At 35.1% G+C, this 20,048-nt stretch overlaps 1 protein-coding gene and 1 long non-coding RNA gene across 20 annotated transcripts in view; one reads left to right on the top strand and one right to left on the bottom strand.

Moving 5' to 3' along the window:
* TBC1D5 (TBC1 domain family member 5) overlaps positions 1-20,048 on the top strand; it is a 535,839-nt gene that overhangs the window by 198,440 nt on the left and 317,351 nt on the right. For 16 of the 19 annotated variants that reach the window (XM_082459259.1, XM_082459266.1, XM_082459251.1 and 13 more), the window contains one exon: positions 6,239-6,370. The exons of 1 other annotated variant lie outside the window; for it this stretch is intronic. In XM_082459259.1, coding sequence (XP_082315385.1) covers positions 6,274-6,370 — 97 coding nt within the window. In that variant the 5' untranslated portion in view covers positions 6,239-6,273. Of the gene's footprint in view, positions 1-1,192; positions 2,033-6,238; positions 6,371-20,048 lie in introns of all 19 variants that reach the window. 2 more of the 19 variants (XM_082459256.1, XM_082459254.1) reach the window with 1 other exon arrangement.
* LOC309659515 overlaps positions 1-20,048 on the bottom strand; it is a 297,583-nt gene that overhangs the window by 106,377 nt on the left and 171,158 nt on the right. The gene's annotated exons all lie outside the window — the stretch shown is intronic.

Consider the following 20,048-nt stretch of genomic DNA (forward strand, 5'->3'; position numbering starts at 1 on the left):
CTTTGTCTTTGTTTTCTTTCTCATTTCTTTTTCTTTCTTCCTCCTTTTCTACCTCCTTCTCTCGCTTATAACTAAGACTTTAAAACATCATTATTCCTGACCATCAAATTTACCTCTAGCTACCAGTATTTCTAAATAAAAGCTTTTTTTTTTTTGTTTTTTGCCAATTCTACAGGTAATGGTCCATTACTCTCTTAATTACAAAAAATCTAGCTTCTATCAGTTTCTTGCTTTTGTAGCCAATATGTCTGTCATATTTTAGGTTACATACCCATCATGGTGAATGCATGCTACCTGTAACAGATACTCATTCATGCTGTATGCTCTCCCCCTTTTATTTATTTTTTTAATAAATTTATTTATTTATTTATTTATTTTTGGCTGTGTTGGGTCTTCGTTTCCGTGCAAGGGCTTTCTCCAGTTGCGGCGAGCGGGGGGGTCACTCTTCATCGCGGTGCGTGGGCCTCTCACTATCGCGGCCTCACCTGTTGCGGAGCACAGGCTCCAGACGCGCAGGCTCAGTGGTTGTGTCTCACGGGCGTAGCTGCTCTGCGGCATGTGGGATCCTCCCGGACCGGGGCACGAACCCGTGTCCCCTGCATTGGCAGGCGGACTCCCAACCACTGCGCCACCAGGGAAGCCCTCTCCCCCTTTTATGATTGTGCTCTGGAAATAGTTCATTTAAGCTCTTTGATATGCTTTTCTTACAGGAGATATCTTTATGTAAAGTAACATTACTCTGTAACTTCAGTGTTTGACTTCTAAGTTTACCATCAGGCAAGAATTTAAATGAATGGAGTATGCTTATATGAGCTTTTCTGAATACGGATGTCTTTAGAAGACACAATTCAGAATGCTAATTCTATGCCTATGTAATAGAAACAGTGATAGAATGAATATAAGCTGAAATATGTAGAACTTCAGATTCAGAGGGAATAAACTATTTTTCTAGAGGTTTTGTTTATATGATGCCATTTTAAAAGTGAGAAATTTTATTCGGCTAACCTTTTGTCTGTATCATGCTAATAATTTGAAATTTTCACTTACAGACTGCTTGTGTTGCTTCAGTTTACCTGGAAAATAGATTATTCTGAAATTTAATTAACATACTTTAAGACTGTCTTCCAAGCTTTAGTGCTGAACTCTTACCCTTTCATTAAATACTATTTTCGCAAGACTTCCCTTCTTTCAGCCAGATCACTTTTATCTTAAGATTTAATACTGCAAGAACCAGATATGTGAAGCCAATACAACTGTCCTAAGATTAGTCTGGGATTTTAAATGGCACTTTCAGCCTAATGTGTCAATTCCTGTGACCAGGATGGCAGTAAAACCACGTTGCACAACCAATTTTGAGTTTTGTGAATGTTGAGTTCATGTGCAGTAGGAACTTTGTTATTTATAGTAAGTGTAGCAAAGAAGGGATATCTCCTTTCTCAGGTCTTAGAAGGTATACTGCTGTGCTTTCTGAATTAGAAAAAATAAGATTGCCTTTATTTTTTAAAATTCTTTACCATTTTTGTCAGTCAGAGAAATTCTAGAGACAACTTGGCGTTATTTAAGAAAACTGAACTCCATCATTTATGGATTTGAGTAGTCATTTACTAAGATACATATTTTTGGTCGTTATATATATATTTTTCTACATATATGTCTAGCTTCTATGTAGAGAAGATTAAGGCATAGCAAGTATACAAACATAAGATGCAGTGGTCCACTGTGAGTTTCAAAATGTTTATGCCATTTTGACTTTTATAGGGGTTATCTTAAAATCTTCAGACCACAAAAAATTCCCTTAAATATTTGAATTTTTATTAAATATTTTCTTATAGTCTGATATTCATAGATACAAGATTTATTCAAAATAGCGATTAAAACAAATATAGATACATTTGTTTAAAAACCTTTTCTATCCTGCTTTATTTTTGGTTGTTGTCATTGTCACAGAACACAAATTGGAAAAATTACTTCATATTTGAAAGCAACATATTGTGATTTTATAAGGTAATAACAGTAGCAGTAACCAACAAAGGTAAATATTCTTTTATGTTCTAAAAAGCAAAAATAGCCCTTTGTATTTAAAACAATAACAAAAAACAAAACAGCACCTACTTTTAATAAGTTACTTTTGAACTAGATTGTTATTTAAATCTACAATTAAAAGAAAATTAAGGATATTGTCCAAACTTTGTCTTCAATGTATTTCTTGAAAATAACTCATTATTACTATTCAGCAGGTTTGCTTTATTTGACAATAAAAGCATTTCAGTGACTCAGTTTCAACCTATAGGCATGATAAATTAGCATATAGTAGATGCCTGATTCTGTAGAATGGTTGTAGACTGGTGTGTTTGGTAAATTTTGTATTCTGTTTATTGGGTGTTACCACAGACATCTCAGTTTCTAAAGAATTATTATTAAAGCTAAAATCAGTAAATGACTTGAACTTAACTTTCTCTAAGGAGTTTAAAAGATCTTAAGTCTCTTTGAGCATCTTGAGTGAATATTTGAACATCGTCATGTTGTATTTTATTTTAGCTATAGAGAGGGGTTTTTTTTCTTCTTCTGATGTTCCTTTTTGAAATACACTTTGATATCAGTCTCCTTGTTGCTTGTCTATTTCTCATAGAGTTTAAAATACATAAAATCCCCTTATTTATATATTTTAGGTATATGAAGTCTAACAGAAGTATATACTACAAAAATGAGAAATGATATGAAAACATAGTATAGGATATTAAAGAAATTTTAAGGAAGTCTGGCAGTTAACTTGCAATACTCGTTTTCAAATGTTTACCCTTGTATTTTTAAAGAGTATGACAAAGTGTATAGAGAATATGAATTTTACATTAAAATAGTTGTCCATGGCCAAATACAGTTTTGACATGTGTTTAATCAGTTCCACACAGTTTCTTTCTTTCTTTTTTTTTTTTTTTATTTGCCAACACTTACAAGTAAAGAGATTTCACATAAAATTCTGGATTTCCAGTTTTTCTTGAAAATGTTGAAGCAGAGAAAAGGATGTTCCAATAATTCACAGACCCGGTCCTCTTAGACCCCCTTGTTTTATGCCTCTCTGTCTGTCTCATTGACTTAACAGGAGCCAAGTGTAGTACTGAGTAGAGGGTGAGCTTTGGAGCCAGATAGGATGGGTTCACAGTCTGGCTTCAACACTTACTAGTTGTGCGACATTCAGCAAATTGCTTCATCTCTCTGTACCTCAGTTTTCTCTTTGGTAAAATGAAAATGATGATGAAGATACATCACTGAGTTGCTGGGAGGATGAAATGTTGAGTATATGTGAAGTGTTTAGAGTAGTTTTTGTCATATATTCACTACTTAATAGATGTTAACTGTAATTAATAATGCTTTTTGCCTGACCCCATTAGGTGCTGGCGTTTGGTAAGCCTTACTTCTCCATAGTAGAGGACTTTATTTTTTAATGTGCTCATTCATTTGATCAGCAGAACGTGTCAGATTCTATTTTATAATATAATTGCTTATCTACATTTTGCTCTCCTCTACTACAGAGGCCCCCAACCCCCAGGCCACGGACCAGCAGCAGTCTGTGGCCTGTTAGCAACTGGGCTGCACAGCAGGAGGTGAGCAGCGGGCAAGTGAGCGCAGCTTCATCTGTATTTACAGCTGCTCCCCATCACTCACATTACCACCTGAGCTCCACCTCCTGTCAGGTCAGTGGCGGCATTAGATTCTCATAGGAGCGGGAAACTTACTGTGAACTGCACATGCAAGGGATCTAGGTTGAGCATTCCTTATGAGAATCTAATGCCTGGTGATCAGAGGTAGAGCTGAGGCGGTGATGCTAGCACTGGGGAGTGGCTGCAAATACAGGTCATTAGCAGAGAGGTTTGACTGCACCGGGACCATAGTAAATCAATTGCTTGCAGATTCGTATCAAAACCCTATCAGTAAAAAAACAAACAAACAAAAAAAACTCTATCAGTGAGTGGTAAGTGAAGACAAGCTCAGGGCTCCCACTGATTCTGCATTAGGGTGAGTTGTAGAACTATTTCATTATATATTACAATGTAATAATAACAGAAATAAAGTGCACAATAAATGTAATGTGCTTGAATCATCCCAACACCATCCCCCCTAGCCTCCCCGCCCCCACCCCGATCTGTGGAAAAATTGTCTTTCACAAAACCAGTCCCTGGTGCCAAGAAGGTTGGGGACCGCTGCTCTACTAGATTATATTCCCCAGAGTTCCTTCTGTATAGTTAGTGCTCCATATATGTTAATTGATTTGTACACATAAGAAACAAGAACTGACAACGATTTAGCTTTATGGATTTAGGATTTATGGCTTTAGAAATTCTTACTATGTTGGCCACAAAAGTTCTGCTTTCCCAAGTGTTGATTTAGCCTAACCCTCTGCTTCTTTTGTTTTAACCATAATCTGAGGGGCAAAAGATGTTAACATCTGATCCAAGAGTGAGGGTGGGTGAGAGTTGGAGGGTTCTGATAAAAATGAGAAAGTGTTCAAGAGTGATTTTATGAAATGAGAGTTTTAGAAATTAAGTAAACAAGATAAAGGAGCATTTTGTGATAGGAAAAGATTGGTCAAGGATTTGTGTGTTCATGGGCTTCTCTGGAATTTTCCTCCGTAAGTGGAGACTATATCTTGTAAAATTACATACCCATTTTGGTTGGACTTGCTTTTCCAATTTAGCATTACACATTTCCTCTTCCTGTCCCCCCTGCTCTTAAAATTTAAAAGATTATGTTACTTACATTATTTTGGATGAAAAGTAGCGAACCCAGTCTATTTTTTGGAAGATTCTGATTTGGGAAGGTCATTTGTACTTTATAGACATAAAAAAATTATAAGTAGTTAGTGTAGCTTGGAAGTTCAAAAACAATTTAATTTCTAAAAAAAAAAATCTATGTTTAAATTAGAACTATTCATAGAAATGAGAATTGAGAAGGAAAACCTTCAAAACTATAAGAGAAGACACATGTGGTTATTTATATAATCTTGCCTTTGGAAGCGCAATACCAGAGGCAGAATCCATAAAGGAGATACAGATATATTTGGCTACATAAAAATGAAGAAGTTACTATCTCCACAACAACTATATATAATTTGAAGACAGACACACTCTGAGAAAAATATATGTAGCATATGACAAAGGTTTAATATCCTTAATATTTAAAGCATGCTTACAAATGAAGGCAATCATAATAATAAACTGCATCCACAAAAGACAATAACAAATGTCAGAGAAAACATATGAAGTCTTCAGTGATCTCACCTAGGTATCAAGCAAATGCAATATAAAATTTGACTATCATATAGGTCCAAAAAAAAAAAAAAAGCCTAAGGAATTACTCATTCCCACTGTTGATGAGGGTCCAGGGGAAATGAATTGTTCTATTATATACAAATCTTTCTAGAGCATAATTTGGCAAAACTTATCTTAAAATCTTATTTTTTTAAAATAAATATTTTGGTCCAGCAATTATGCTTATAGGATTTTATCCTAAGGAAATAATCATGGATACAGCACAGAGATATTACTGGAAGATATTCATTGTGAAGCTGTTTATAGTGTTGGGGAACTGAAAGCATCCTAATTGTTTGCTAATAAGGAATTGGTTACATCAATTGTTATAGCTATATAATAGAATACCAGGGATCCATTAGAAGTGATAATATAGACTTTTTTATGGGAAGGAAAATACTCATGATAATTTATATAATCAGTATACTTAGCATGGTGGGTCACATTAAACTATATGTATTTTAAATGCCCAGAAAGAATACATATAATAAACTGAAATGTTAACAGTGGTGTTTTTAGCTAATATAATTACGAATGATTTTAGTTAGCTATATTTTCTATATTTTGAAAGTTCCTATAGTAAATGTGTATTATTTTGGCAGTAAAATGAAGGATATTATAAATGTGACAGTGATTTAACTTACAATTCAGCTTTTTGTGCAGAAGTTTACTGAAAATAAATGTAATTGAATGTTTAGGTAGAGGTTACCAGTGAAGTCCAGATTTGGGAAGAAATTGTTGAAATGAAAATCTTGTGCCACTTTTTCGCTTCTTTATATATATGCCTAGCAATGTGTAGTAACAGTCCCTGGAGCCTGTGGAAAACTTGTTAATGTTTGTAATGCTCATTTAATCATTTTCCATTTTGCATTTATTCCCAGTCATAGCAGAAAAAAAATTTATCATTTTTCTCCATATTTTTCATCTCCCAGGTGGTCACTCTTGGTGACATTGTCCAGTTCTCACAATGTATCATTCCTTATCTGAAACTAGACATCCTCTGCAGCCAGAAGAACAAGAAGTGGGCATTGACCCCTTGTTGAGTTACTCACACAAGCCTGGAGGTGAGTTTTGTATGCAGATAACTTTGAGGTTACTGGGAAACCTGGCAGAGGGTCTCCAGCTAGCTCTGCCTGCCTTGTGTGTCATTCTCTAGAGAGGCTGAGCAGGAGAGCTTTAAGAACATTTCCCTGGATAGATATGGAGCGCTCTGACACTGATGGATTCCACACAAAACGTCAACTTTTAATTATAGACAGACGCATTTAGCCATAGCCAACTGTTTAATGCACTGTCATTCTTTTTTAAAAAAAATCAAAAAAAAAAAAAAATCATAAACTTAAACAGTTTATTGCTTTAGCATAAGAATGTTGAAATGCAAAATGGCCTTTCTCAAACATCTTTTAAAGAAGTCTAAGCTCTTGGTGTTGATTTTTGCAGGGATTTTTTCTTTTTCCTTCAGCAAGTTGAGATTATTACAGGATAAAGCACTTGCCTGATTATTTTCTTTTTTTTTTTAATAATTGGGATTTGTGTTTTACTTTTAAAGCTCTGTGTAGTGAAATTGTTAAAAGATCAACTGTATTCGGGGTCTGCCCTATAAAAATGTATTAAATGTATATGTATCAGAGCTTTGTATTATTTTCTCAGTATTAGTAATAACATAGCATCTTAGAAGGAAACAATGAGTTTGTGAGCATTCTTGATGCCTTTCCTTATTTCAGCTAATTCACTAAATATTTGCTAAAGTTGATTCATTGACTCAAGTAACTATTTGTAATTTTTCACTCAATACATATATCAGGATTATAAGATCTATTTTAAGAAATTATAATTAGTCAAAGTCATTCGCATATATTTTATATACTTCAAATATGATTTTTTTTTTCTGTATTGATGTAAATAAAGGTCTGCCATTAACTCTTGTTTTGGGAATTAAAAGAAAAATTGATACCTTAAGTAGTTATTTCTTTCATATACAAGCTATTGAGTTTATGGAGTGTGTTTATGTTTTTTGTGCATCTTTAATACCTTCCACATCATACAAATGCCCTCGTTGTTTTTAATGAAGATAGCATACAACTTATTTTTGTGATTTTATTTTTATATTTGCTTTTATTTAAACTGCTGTTTAAGGTTTTGATAATATGAAAAAATTATTTGTGTCCAATTTCAGTTTCAGCATTTAAAGAATTTCAGTGGTAAGAATGATACAATCCTCCCTCGTGATGTTTTTTCTTAAATGTCATACCTGTAAGAAGTACTCATAATGAAATAAGTCAAATTATTCTGCAAGCGCTTTGATAAGTGGATATTTTAAAAGTGAATATATTTTTGTGTTATCAGTATATGAAATATTTTCACCAAAATGTTCTGGTTTTTATGCTTATTTTAGAACATAGGGATTTTTTTTGTTTTGTTTTGTTTTTTCCTTAAGTGCCTATTTTTCTCTGGACTAGTTCATTAAATATTGTTCTATTTTTTTAAACCGGTTAAAAAACATTTTAAATTAATTTTATCCTTTATTGTTTGCAGGAATGAGGAGTTACCTTTACTGAAAAGGCTTTTCGTTTATATCCTAGCCAACATTTCTATGACATACAAAGTTATTAGGACTGAATTGATGTTTAAAAGTGCCATTAATTCATTTACCCCAAATGTTCATTAACAATGTAAATGTATGCTGATGTTCTATGAGACAAGGAAGTGACTAATGACTCTTCCAACTAACAACACTTAAAATGAATAGAAACTTTAGATAGCTAATCTTGAAGTAATCAAGACCCTCATTCAGCTTGGCATCTCTGTATGCTCTAAAACAGCTGTCAACTGTTAAAAATATATACAAAACACACATACACGCACCCACATGCAGGAGAAAGATATGTAAATATCTAGTTCTTCAAAGCCATAAAGGTTACTAACCATAGTGGGTTTTGTGCATTGTATATGTAAAGATTTTATATAAAGCATATATTTCATCTTAGGTTTTCTTTTTGCACAAAACCGTGTGTTGCATTTTAATGGGGTTGTCATATTTACTTGAAAAATCATCACCTTTTTAGTATATTGGTTTATTTTAATATATGTCTTTCTTGGGGTTCTCCACGTATTTGAAGCCTTTTACACAACTGAATGACTCATTTTGTAAGTAGTCAGACATTGGACTTAATCAGTGGTTTCCCTGTGTAGAAGTCATGTTTTTTTGTTTGATTTTTTTAAATTTCCTGTTCTATATTCCGTAAGTAAACAAATAAATCTTTAATTTCTCAAATCTGAATTTTTAACATTTATAGAAAAACAGTACATTACTGAGTTCAATGATTCTGAGTATTCTGGAAAGGAGTAGCAAAAATAGCCACATAATAGGTATGATAGAGAGAAAATTACATATCATTGGTTTACTTTCATGGATGTTTGAGGAAAGTGGGTAAGGGCAGAAAAAAGAACTGGATATATACATGCAAAATCTTAGGGCGCATTTTCCATGTGAATTAACTTTTAACTGCTTTAATTTCTTTTTCGAATAGAAAACAGCATAGAAAGTATGCTGTTTTCCCTGTACTCTGTTGCATTTGGTCATATACATAAATTACCACCTTAAATTCCAAGATCTTTGATCAGAGGGTATTAATTAATAATTGACAAGTTACCTGTACTTCAATTGAAGCCGTTAAAAAAAAGCAAAACTGTTTGTTCAGCTACTCATGATTATTCATTCTTAGCATGGAACTTTCAAGGATTAAATGAAAAAGTAATTATTTTATTTTAAACTGGAAACAACGATATCAAGATCTAGGGAAACTTAACCTATTAATAAAATAATATTCTCAGAATTACTAATTGTTTTCCAATCTTACAAGAGCTTGGAATCTTGCTCATGATGAAAGAACATTTTCCTCTATTAGGTCTCTTTTGAGAATAGCATTTTGTTACATGTAGCCAGAGTTTTTAGCTTCAATTTTATATGCCTTCTTACTTACAGCTTTTATAGTATTCAGATAATTACTTAATGTAATGCCTTTTTATATAATATCTGTTTCAAAGCTTTCTTTCTAGCTCATGTATAAAATATTCAGTAACCTACTTAAGAAAAACCCAAGACATTCAGAATATCCTGCCTACTCCATTTTTGTCTCTTGTACTTTTTTGTCCCAATCTTCCTTTCTTTCTGTTACTATATCATAGAGTTTTATGACTAGAAGGGGGTGCTTGGCTTTGCTGATGAATAAATTGGTGGTAATTCAATTAGTTTACTGAAGTTGATGTGATAAATGACACTGTCCTATTATGATCTTTAGTACGGTTTTTCCAGGTAGTAGAAGTGTTACTGAACTCAGGTTTGGCTGCTCACTGCTCAAAAAGTGAGCACTTGTGTGACGAGTGCTGATTAAGAACGGAAAGGTCACATTAATCAGAGAGCCGGCAATCTGGGGAGAACGCGGACTCCTGTCCCACAACCAACTCTGAAGATTCTGCTCGGCCATGAAAGTTTTTAAAAGGAAAGAGGGAAATAATCTCAGTTACTCATTGAGATAGGGGGTCAGATTTGTTGCCATCTCCCATTGTGTGCAGGCTTGTTGACTCCTTTCCATTTTTTGGAAAGATCCAGAAAATGATCTTTCTTTTTTTTAAAATTATTTTTTTAAAAATTTTTATGGGTATGGTTGCTTTACAATATTGTGTTAGTTTATACTGTACAGCAAAATGAGTCAGCTATACGCATACATATATCCCCTCTTTTTTTGGATTTCCTTCTCATTTAGGTCACCACAGAGCATTGAGCGGTGTGGTCTTTCTTTAGATGCTATTTTGTTCTCACAGTTTGTTTGCGAGATTACTGAAGGGGGAGCTGGGGAAGAGATCCGGTCATCTGTTAATTACTTATTCTTCAATTCTACTTCTTTGATCTATGGAAAGAATCAACAGGTTAGGCAAAGTACTGTGTGATCAAAAAGATTTGAAAGGTGTGCTTGGGCCGGAGGTTAGTTAAAATATAGCCTTGCTAAACTGACAGGACAAAAGTGGCCTCCTGCAGAGAGCTACTTCTTGCAACAAACTGCCTGCAAAAATCTGCTTACAAATCACCACTGTCAGACATCATTCCATTTCTGTGGGATTATGGGCGAAGGTCCATCTTCTGTAACTTCTTCATGCTGACACAGGGTGCCATATTCTTAGAATGGAAGATGTCGACATGGGTCTGTAACATCTCTTTGCTGATAATTTTAGTTGCCTGCTTACATATATGGGCAGAAAAAGCCACAATTATTTTGATGCCCACAAAGTTACAGATTATTATGAGCAATAGTGTTAATCCCGCTGTCTTTAAGGCCAGTTCTTGGAATTGTGCTAGCCATAGAGTCAGTACTGCTCAAGGTGGAACAGCTTATGTCATGGCTACAGTCTGGTCATCGTGCAGTTAGCGTTTTCCCTCTGGTGGCAGTTACAGTATCTGTAAAACAACTCAGGAATGTGCATCAGACACTGAAAGATTCTGTGCTTCTATTGTCCTAATCATTAACTGCTTGAGCCTGCTCTTCTGTGACTCAGGGAAGCTTGGGAGACTTCAACTCTTCTGTAAACAAGAGCTAGGGGGTGTGGAGGGGCCTTTGTACCTGGAACAGGGCAGTGGCAGGGCTCTGCTTGGTTTCAGATGCAGTCTAGAGCCAAGATGGAGGGATTCATAGAGAGAGAAGGAGAGGAAGGATGGAGAACAGATGTTTAGGTGCAGTAAGTTCATTTGTTTGATGGCAGAGGGTTCAGTGAAATATCATTGATATTTCTCTTTCTTGATATGTTAGGGTGAGGTAATTTGCTGATAGTGACAGAATGAAGCATTTGAAGATTTGTGGAGAGCAACAAAGGTTAGATTGAGTTGAAAAAGAATATATAATCTTGGGGGCCAAGGTGATATTAGACATCATAATTTATAGGTGATACTAGCTTATAAACGTGTGTGATTATGTCTAGCAGAATTCAGCACCTAGGATTTAGCCACAATCAAAAGCAGGCAGTGGTTGGACTTCCCTGGTGGCATGGTGGTTAAGAATCCGCCTGCCAATAATGCAGGGGACACGGGTTCGATCCCTGGTCTGGGAAGATCCCACATGCCGTGGAGCAACTAAGCCTGAGTGCCACAACTACTGAGCCTGCATGCTGCGAAGCCTGCACGCCCTAGAGCCCATGTGCTGCAATTACTGAGCCTGCATGATGCAACTACTGAAACCTGCGTGCCCTAGAGCCCACGTGCCGCAACTACTGAGCCTGCGTGCTGCAGCTACTGAAGCCCGTACACCTAGAGCCCGTGCTCCGCAGCAAGAGAATCCACAGCAATGAGAAGCCCACGCACCGCAATGAAGAGTAGCCTCCGCTCGCCGCAACTAGAGAAAGCCTGCACAGCATCGAAGACCCAACACAGCCAAAAAAAGATAGTAATAAAAAAAAAAGCAGGCAGTGGTTTTGTCAGGGGAGTATAATAGGTAGACAGTAGGCAAGGAAGTTGATGGCAGAAGAATTCATTGATAGTTTGAGAATATAAAGAAGTTTGCTGTTATGGAAGGGGCTTATAAGAGGGCAGAGTAGAAGGTTTTGGAAGGGATTGAGTTAGGAGACATGAAGCATAGAGTAGCATGGTGATGGGAGTCATAAAGGGAACATGGGAACAGTATATAAGTCTTTGATAACTATGTTAATTCGTTGGAACATTGTCTAGTGGTAGCCAATAAACCAGCTCAGTACCTTCGTTAGCTCTGTGTAATAAATTGGATCTACGTCGATTTGGATAGGTTTTGGTTTGAAATCTTTTTTTTTTTTTTTTAATTTTAAACACTTAATTTTTTTAGAGCAGTTTTAGGTTCACAGCAAAATTAAGAGGAAGGTACAGATTTCCCATATACCCTCTGGTTCCCATATATGCACAGCCTCCCCGTTATCTATATCTCCAACCAGAGTGGTACATTTGTGACAACTGATGAGCCTACATTGACACATGATAATCACCCAAACTCTGTAGTTTACATTAGGATTCACTCTCGGTGGTGGACGTTCTATGAGTTTGGACGAATGTATAATGACGTGTACCTGTCATTATAGTGTCATACAGAGTATTTTCACAAAATTCTCTGCTCTGCCTGTTCATCTTCCCCATCCCGTGCCCCTCAGCCCCTGGCAACCACTGATCTTTTTACTGTCTGTGTCGTTTTGCAAAAAGTACCATCTTAATGAAAACTTCTCTCTACATATGGAGGAAAACGGCAGTTTAGATAGACGAAAAACTAAGTAAGGCTATTAAGTCATTAAGGAAAATGGTGGCTTTGTTGAAGATAAAGATTGTTAAATAAATGGTAGAGCGACTTGGAAGTTCTTAAATGACAGTAACAAGGATTTTTAAAAAATGGTTGTTTTTTAAAATGTCTCCTTAAAGACGGATTTTGTTACGTGGTGTGACAGTAGGTAGAAGTTATATCAAAGAGCAGAGAACATGCCATGCCCTGTTCCTCTAAATTACACTGTCCGAAAGAAAGTGGGTAATGAGAGACTTCAGTTTGAAAGGCCATGAGTTAGAGATCTGAAAGTCATCCTCCAGAGATACCAGTTCACAGTATGAGACAGGTTAGAAATTCAAAGAAAGAGAAAAGAACTGAGGATTGATTGGTCAGAATTCTCCGTGATTAGAAATTGGATAGAGAGAGCAGTATTTTAAAACAGTCAAAGCTGGGGAAAGATAAAGGAGGGCCAAAATTAAAGAAGCTATAGATGTGAGAGCTTCCAGTAGGTCCAGGGTGGTCAGTGCTTCAGAATTGCATAGGTTAAAGACTATAAAAGGAGAAAATCTATGATTCGGTGATGGGAAGAGTATTGATGATCTGTAATTAGTGGTAAGGCATTTTCAAGATACCACTCACTAGCTGACTTGAGTAGATGGAATTAACATGAAAAGGTAGTGGTTAAATATCAGTCATAAACATTTAAATGGCGAGGAAGTTTCAAGTCACTCTTTAATATTAGATTTAGATCACTATATATGGATTTTATGTATTCATGCTCTCACAGTGGACTGAGATTTAGCAAGTTAGACATTTTAATGGTAACAATGAAACTCACTGTTGGTAAAATGTACTCTTGAAATTAAAAAAAAAAAAGTCTTCTGGTCTGAATTCTGATCTTTTTTTATTGTGTTGTCTATTTCTCATTAATTGAATCCAGTTTTTAGTTTTATTTGAAGTTTTCTGTTGGTGTGGCAATTCCTAGTATTTACTTAATGGAGAGGCCCCTTTTCAGTTCCTTTAGAGTGGGGGTTGTGTGAAGAGTTATTTTAGTTGTACCGGGATTTTTTTCATTTCCCATGTCTTTAGGGGCAAAGGAGACCTCACTGCTTGCTCTGGTGGCAGACAGAAACAGTAGCCCTGCAAGAGCTGTCACCACTACCCCCTTGGGCAAAGTTATCTGCAAAGGAATATCCGTACCTTGAGATATTTTTCCCACCATGCTTAGTCAGCCTTATAATATTCTTGGATCACCAAAAATGAGAGGCTGTGTGATGGTGGTTTGGTTGGTTGGGTCTAGGCATAACTAGAGCTATAGAGGTGATGTAGAGTGACAGTATTATCTTAAAACCTTAGAACATAAACCAAAAGCCCCATTTAGGTGCAGTGACCCACAGTGGATTTCTTATCAGAGATTTATATTAGTTGTTTTCTGCTAGTGCATCAGTAGGGCCAGAAAAGACAGCAGAATAGAATATGACTGATTTTGACCAAGCTTAGAACAATGCTATCAATTTGGATCTTTAATTAGACTTGTGAATAGATCTGTTTTGTTGAACTTATAGATTTTCAATCAGACATGTTGGCATGATGGTTAAGAAATTTCAGTCATACTTAGTTAATGAATAGAGACCATAAAGGCACGTATATTTTATCACACACAGTAGGGGCTGTGGGTCACAGACCTGACGTTTATTCATTCATTCAAAAATATTCATTGATCATCTAGTATCTGGGGATAGGCTATTAAACAAATAGTCCAGGTGCTCTCTTTCAATGAAATTCACATTTTAGCATGAGAGAGACAGCAAAAAAAAAAAAAAAAAAAAAAGGGAAAGTACAAAAATGAGAAAAAACATACCAGAGAATGATAAAGGCTAGGTAAGAATCAAGATAGGGTAGTGTTAACCATGAGCGTCTATGTGTGTACTTTAGATTGTCAGAGAAGATCTCTCTGAGAAGGTGATATGTCAGTTACATGTGAATGACAGATGAGCCAGGCACGCAAAGGTGGTGACAGAAAGAGGGAGACAGATGGACAGACAGGTAGGCAGAATGAAAGAAACACCAGTCTAGAAAAAGGAAAGAGTTCATACGGAGGAAGTTCCTAGGATAGGAATAGGCTCATCCTATTAAAGGAACTGAAGGAAGATCACGGTGGCTGGAGCATCGTGGGTGACATGGAATGGCACAGGATGAGCCTAGCAGGCAGGGGCCAAATGCTGGGGATTTCGTAAGCCAGTGTAGATTGTATTTTAAAGACTGAGAGTTATTTAGCATCTACGTTGTTATCTGAGAAGGTGATATGTCAGTTACATGGGAATGACATGTAACTCTCTTGTGCTGTTAAGTTTCTTCTCAAGAATGAGGGCCATAACTGTTTTTTATTATGTATCCTTATGACTTGATATACTAAGCATTTAATAAGTGACATCTGATTTACATAGAGTTGTAGTATTTTAACATTTATTTTCATATTGCAGTCCTCTATACCAATCTTTGTTTCCTCACTCCAATTTTTTTCAATATTTTAACTCTTTGTAATGATGAAGTAATTTCTGTTCAACCTGACATAAAAGAATTTCCTAAAATTAACCATTTATCTAAAGATCAGTTACTTCTATGTGGTCTGTTTTATTCCATGCTAGCAATGTTAAAATAGTAATGATAAATGCAGTCTGGTGAGACCTTTTCTGCTTGACCCATTGTGTGTACATGTGTTTAGGAGACTTTGGGGTTGGGGGGGGGTCCATATAATCATTATTTTTCTTTTGCTGATGTGATGGAAAATTTGCTCCTTTAGGACATATAGAGCAATGTATTTAATGCTGTTCAATTTAATTAGCTAGTATCACAATTAATACAATTAAGGTCACTTGAAATGAAACTGTTAACAAATTGAGTAATTTACTTTAACAATGTCAATGTGTTCTCACAATTACATTTGCTTTAATTAGTGTACAAGCTATTATTTAATAGCATACCTCACATGGAAAAATGTAATAATGCATTCTTGGCTCCTTATAGCAGAAAGAAAGAAACTTTTAATGGACTGAGTGATTTTGCAGAATTGCTACTAGATATAAAGTGATGGAAGGGAAAGTACAAAGCCAGAAAGCAAAGTGTGCAAGAGTGTAAATAAAACAAATACCTTTTTGGCACTTAGCAATACATATATGTCCTATTTATCATTGTGTAAATAGTATCGGAAACTTTTAATTACCATTTAAAAATAAGAGAACATAGATCCTCGAAAATTTTGTGTTCAGTTTTATCTGGTCTTTGCTTAATACTGCAATAATATTCCACTTTTTGAATATCATCAAATAGTTAAAATGATTAATAGTTAAATTACTGTTATTATCATCAGTATTATAAGTTAATTGTTAAAATAATTAGTCACGCTAATAGAGAGGAACAGAATGGTGTGGCGTATAGGAAAGGTAGGAAGCAAAATGTTTTAATTCTCAATTCGGCTTTTGTTTTCTTTTTTTTTTTAATTTTTGAATTTTATTTATTTATTTATTTTATACAGCAGGTTCTTATTAGTTATCCATTTTATACATATTAGTGTATACATGTCAATCCCAGTCTCCCAATTCACTACACAACTACCCGCCCCCTGCCACTTTCCCCCCTTGGTGTCCATACGTTTGTTCTCTACATCTGTGTCTCTATTTCTGCCCATTTCTTACCCAAGAGTTCACTTTTATAGCCAATGAAAAAAAGCTCTTCTTCTACCCGGCCTACTCTGTACATTGAGATCAGAAGATCCGGGGAGGAATAAATGGTTATGTTTCTGTTTCTAGATATGCAGAGTAAGCAGAAGGAGATGGATGGGCAACCGAGTCCTAATAAGATCTGCATTTCTCCATAAACACAAGAGCAAGATTTACTGTCATGTAATCAAGTGGTGATTTTATGTGGAAGGGAGATAAATGCAATCCAGATAATTCAATACTGTAATTTTAAAAATTAGTTTGACAATCTTTTTGCCTAATTTGATTGATTTAAGTTTCTACTGTTTTTATCTTCTTTCCTTTCCTTCTTTGGTTAATGACAAAAATTCCTAAAGTTGGGAGTAAAAAAAAAAAAAACGGGCAGAAGAGTAATTAGGTAGTAAATATTTAAATGTCAAATGCAAGAAGCTTAGCGAATCCAGACTTTGAAAAATTAACTATATCTCACATTTCTAGGAAAGAGGTTCATAGGAGTATATTTAGTTTTTTAGTGCTTGTGAATGTTTATGCAGCAATCCGTCATTGGCTCTCCTTTTGTGCCCTAAATTCTGAATTCAGTCTATCAGGGTGTTCATAGGTCAGATGAGTCAGAATAGAGTCATTTACTAGAAGAACAGTCTACTTAGCAATAGTAGAAAATTAGCTTAGGTGATACTTTAAATAGCATTTTGAGTTTTGCATGGGTAAACTACAGCTTTTAGTTAGCTGCTACATATACTACAGTAAGCAGTTCTCATTTGGCCCTCATCTGATTCTTATTATACCTCATCTCTAAATTCTATCTTGACTTTTAAATATATTTGTCTATTGATTCCTTAGCCTGTGTTATAGAACATTAGAAGAGTAACCAGAATCTGATTATTTAAATACTTGTTCTTTAAAATGTAATAGATTTTAAAATAAGACATTGATTTGCTTTCTCAAAGAAGGCCAAATACAAGAAGTTAATTGCTCTTTTCCAAATCTTGCCTATATGTGGTCTTCATTCTTGGTTCTCTATCTTGTAAGTAAGAAATTGCCCCGATTTTTTTTTTTTTTTTTTTTTTTTTTTTGCCATGCCATGAGGATCTTAGTTCCCTGACCAGGGATTGAACCTGGGCGATGGCAGTGAAAAATGCCAAGTCCTAACCACTGGGCCATCAATGAATTCCCCCAAAACTTCTTGAAACAACATAATATGCCCTTAAAGTGTTTATTTTATGTTAGGTCTGAAGATTAATTCACTGCATGTCAGGGTTATAAGCAATTCAGAAGTGCCTTATGAGCAGCCTGTGTTTTTCTCTTGTTGTTGTTTTTTGTTTTTGTTTGTTTTTTGGATTAAGTGAAGTTTTAAAGAAAGTTCTAAAAAGCCTTCACAACCTGGTTCTCTGCTTGTTCAATCACTTTCCAGTGTGACTACACAGGATTTCTCTATTAAAGTCCAAGACCCACCCAGAATAGACAATATAACATTGAAGGAGAACAAAATTAGAACACTGACAATATCTGACTTCAGAATAGAGAGCCCAGAAATAGACCTATGCAAATACAGTTTTAAGTGATACTGACAAAGGAGCAAAGGCAATTCAGTGGAAAAAGGGATAGTCTTTTCAACAAGTGGAGCTGGACCAGTTAGGTATCTCCATGGGGGTGGGGGGAAGAAATCTAGACCTTGATTTTATGCCTTTCACAAACAGTTAACTCAAAATGGATCATCAACCTAAATGTAAAATGCAAAACTATAAAATTTCCAGAAGATGACATGGGAGAAAATCTTCATGACCTTGGGTTTGATGATAACATTTCAGTTTCAAAACCAAAAAGCATGATCAGTGAAAGAAAAAATTGATAAGTTGGATTTCATTAGAATTAAAACTATAAGGGAATGAAAGACAAGCCAGAGACTGGGAGAAAAATCTTTATAAAAATTATCTGATAAAAGACTGGTATCTTAAGATATACAGAGAACTTTCATAACCCAGGAATAAGAAAACAACCCAATCAGTTAAAAAGTGGGCAAAATATCTGAGCAGAAATTTTACCAAACAAGATACATGGATACATGTCATTAGATATGACATTAGATATTTGTCAAAAGCCCTACAATGTACAACACAAAGAATAAATCCTAATGTAAATTATAAACTTTAGTTAATATTGTATCACCATTGATGAATCAGTGTAACAAATGTACCACATTAATACAAGATGTGCATACTAGGGGAAGCTATGGATGTGAGGGATGGGGAATATGTAGGAACTCCGTACTTTCTGCTCAGTTTTTTTTTTTAAACCCAAAACAACTCTAAAAAATAAGATTTATTAATTAAAAATAAAAGATACTAGGGTTCCTCATTCACTGATTTTTACTTTTTTTCAAGTGGCACCATACATTTCCCCTTCATTCATCATGCCAGTTTAATATAAAACACATGCTTAATTTATTTGAAATATACAGAATACTCAAGACTAGGGGTTCTTGAAAGGACACATTATTTTTTTAAAAGTGTGCTACACTCCCTGCTTACAACATCTCTCAAACCTTTTTAGTTTATAATAGTTCTCTGTCTCACTCCTGAAACAGGCCAAATCCTCTTGTAATCTAATCTTTGGGTGGATAGTCTTTCCCATCAACATTACCTACTACTGATCTAATCCTTCATATAACTTTATTTATTTATTTATTCATTCATCTGTTCATTCATTTATAATCAACAAATATTTATTGTACTTTCAGTGAGTAAGAGTCTATACAAATGGGATCATGGCATTATCACAGGGGCAGTAGAGAAAGTATGCTTATTTGTAATAGAATTTTAAGTGAGTGTGTTATTCAGTTATATTCCTCTAACATGGGCAAAATCAAGTGTCCAAAAAAACCAGTTTATATGATCTCAGTTTTGCAGTGTCATAGCATTTGGGCCAGTGTCAACAGGCAATGGGCAAAGAGTTGGACTCTTCATGAAAATAATATAAAAAAGGAAAAGTAAAAATGTCATTTTTTCCTTCCCAGTGAAAGTTACTTAACTCTTCTGATTTTTATATACTTTATGAAATCAAAGTAACCTGCCTTAAGCACAGCTTTGTTCCACACAAGGTACTGCAGGGGAAGCAAAAACCTTTGAGCTTAGAACTACATCAGATAATCAGAGAACAGTTAAAACTAGGCGTGGATAACAGTTAAAACTAGGCGTGGATAGATAGTCAGTCATCTAACCTTTTTTTAAAAGCATTCTCTCTTTAATTAATGAGCAAAGCCCTTTTTTGTATGACCAGTCCTTGGCTCTGGATTGGAAATACTCTCATAATCATTTGAACATTAACTCAGCCATACTTTTGGAGTTTTTCTTTGATTTTGAATAGGGTGGTTACTTGTAATTGACAAGGTAAAAGAGGAATCTTGATGTACCTGTCAGATGTGAATCTGAGGTCAATTTTTATACTAGATTATTTTCCAGAACTGAGGTTGTCAATTTTTTTCTTAAAGGGCCGGATAGTAAATACTTTAGGTTTGCAGGCCATGCCATTTCAGCCTGAGAGCAGTCAGAAACAGTATGTAAACAAATGCCTGGGAATGTGTTTCAATAAAACATTACCTAACAGGAGGTTGATCAGTTTGGCCTATGGGCTGTAATTTGTTGACCCTTGTTTTAGAATAACTATTACTATGCTATTAAAATAAATGTATATAATGGAGGTGAGACAGAGTGATAGGATGTTATTTTTTCCAAAATTTTCTTCAAATAGAATATCCT

The sequence above is a fragment of the Balaenoptera physalus genome (genome assembly GCF_965194825.1).
Source record: "Balaenoptera physalus genome assembly, chromosome: 4".
Lineage (NCBI taxonomy): Eukaryota > Metazoa > Chordata > Mammalia > Artiodactyla > Balaenopteridae > Balaenoptera > Balaenoptera physalus.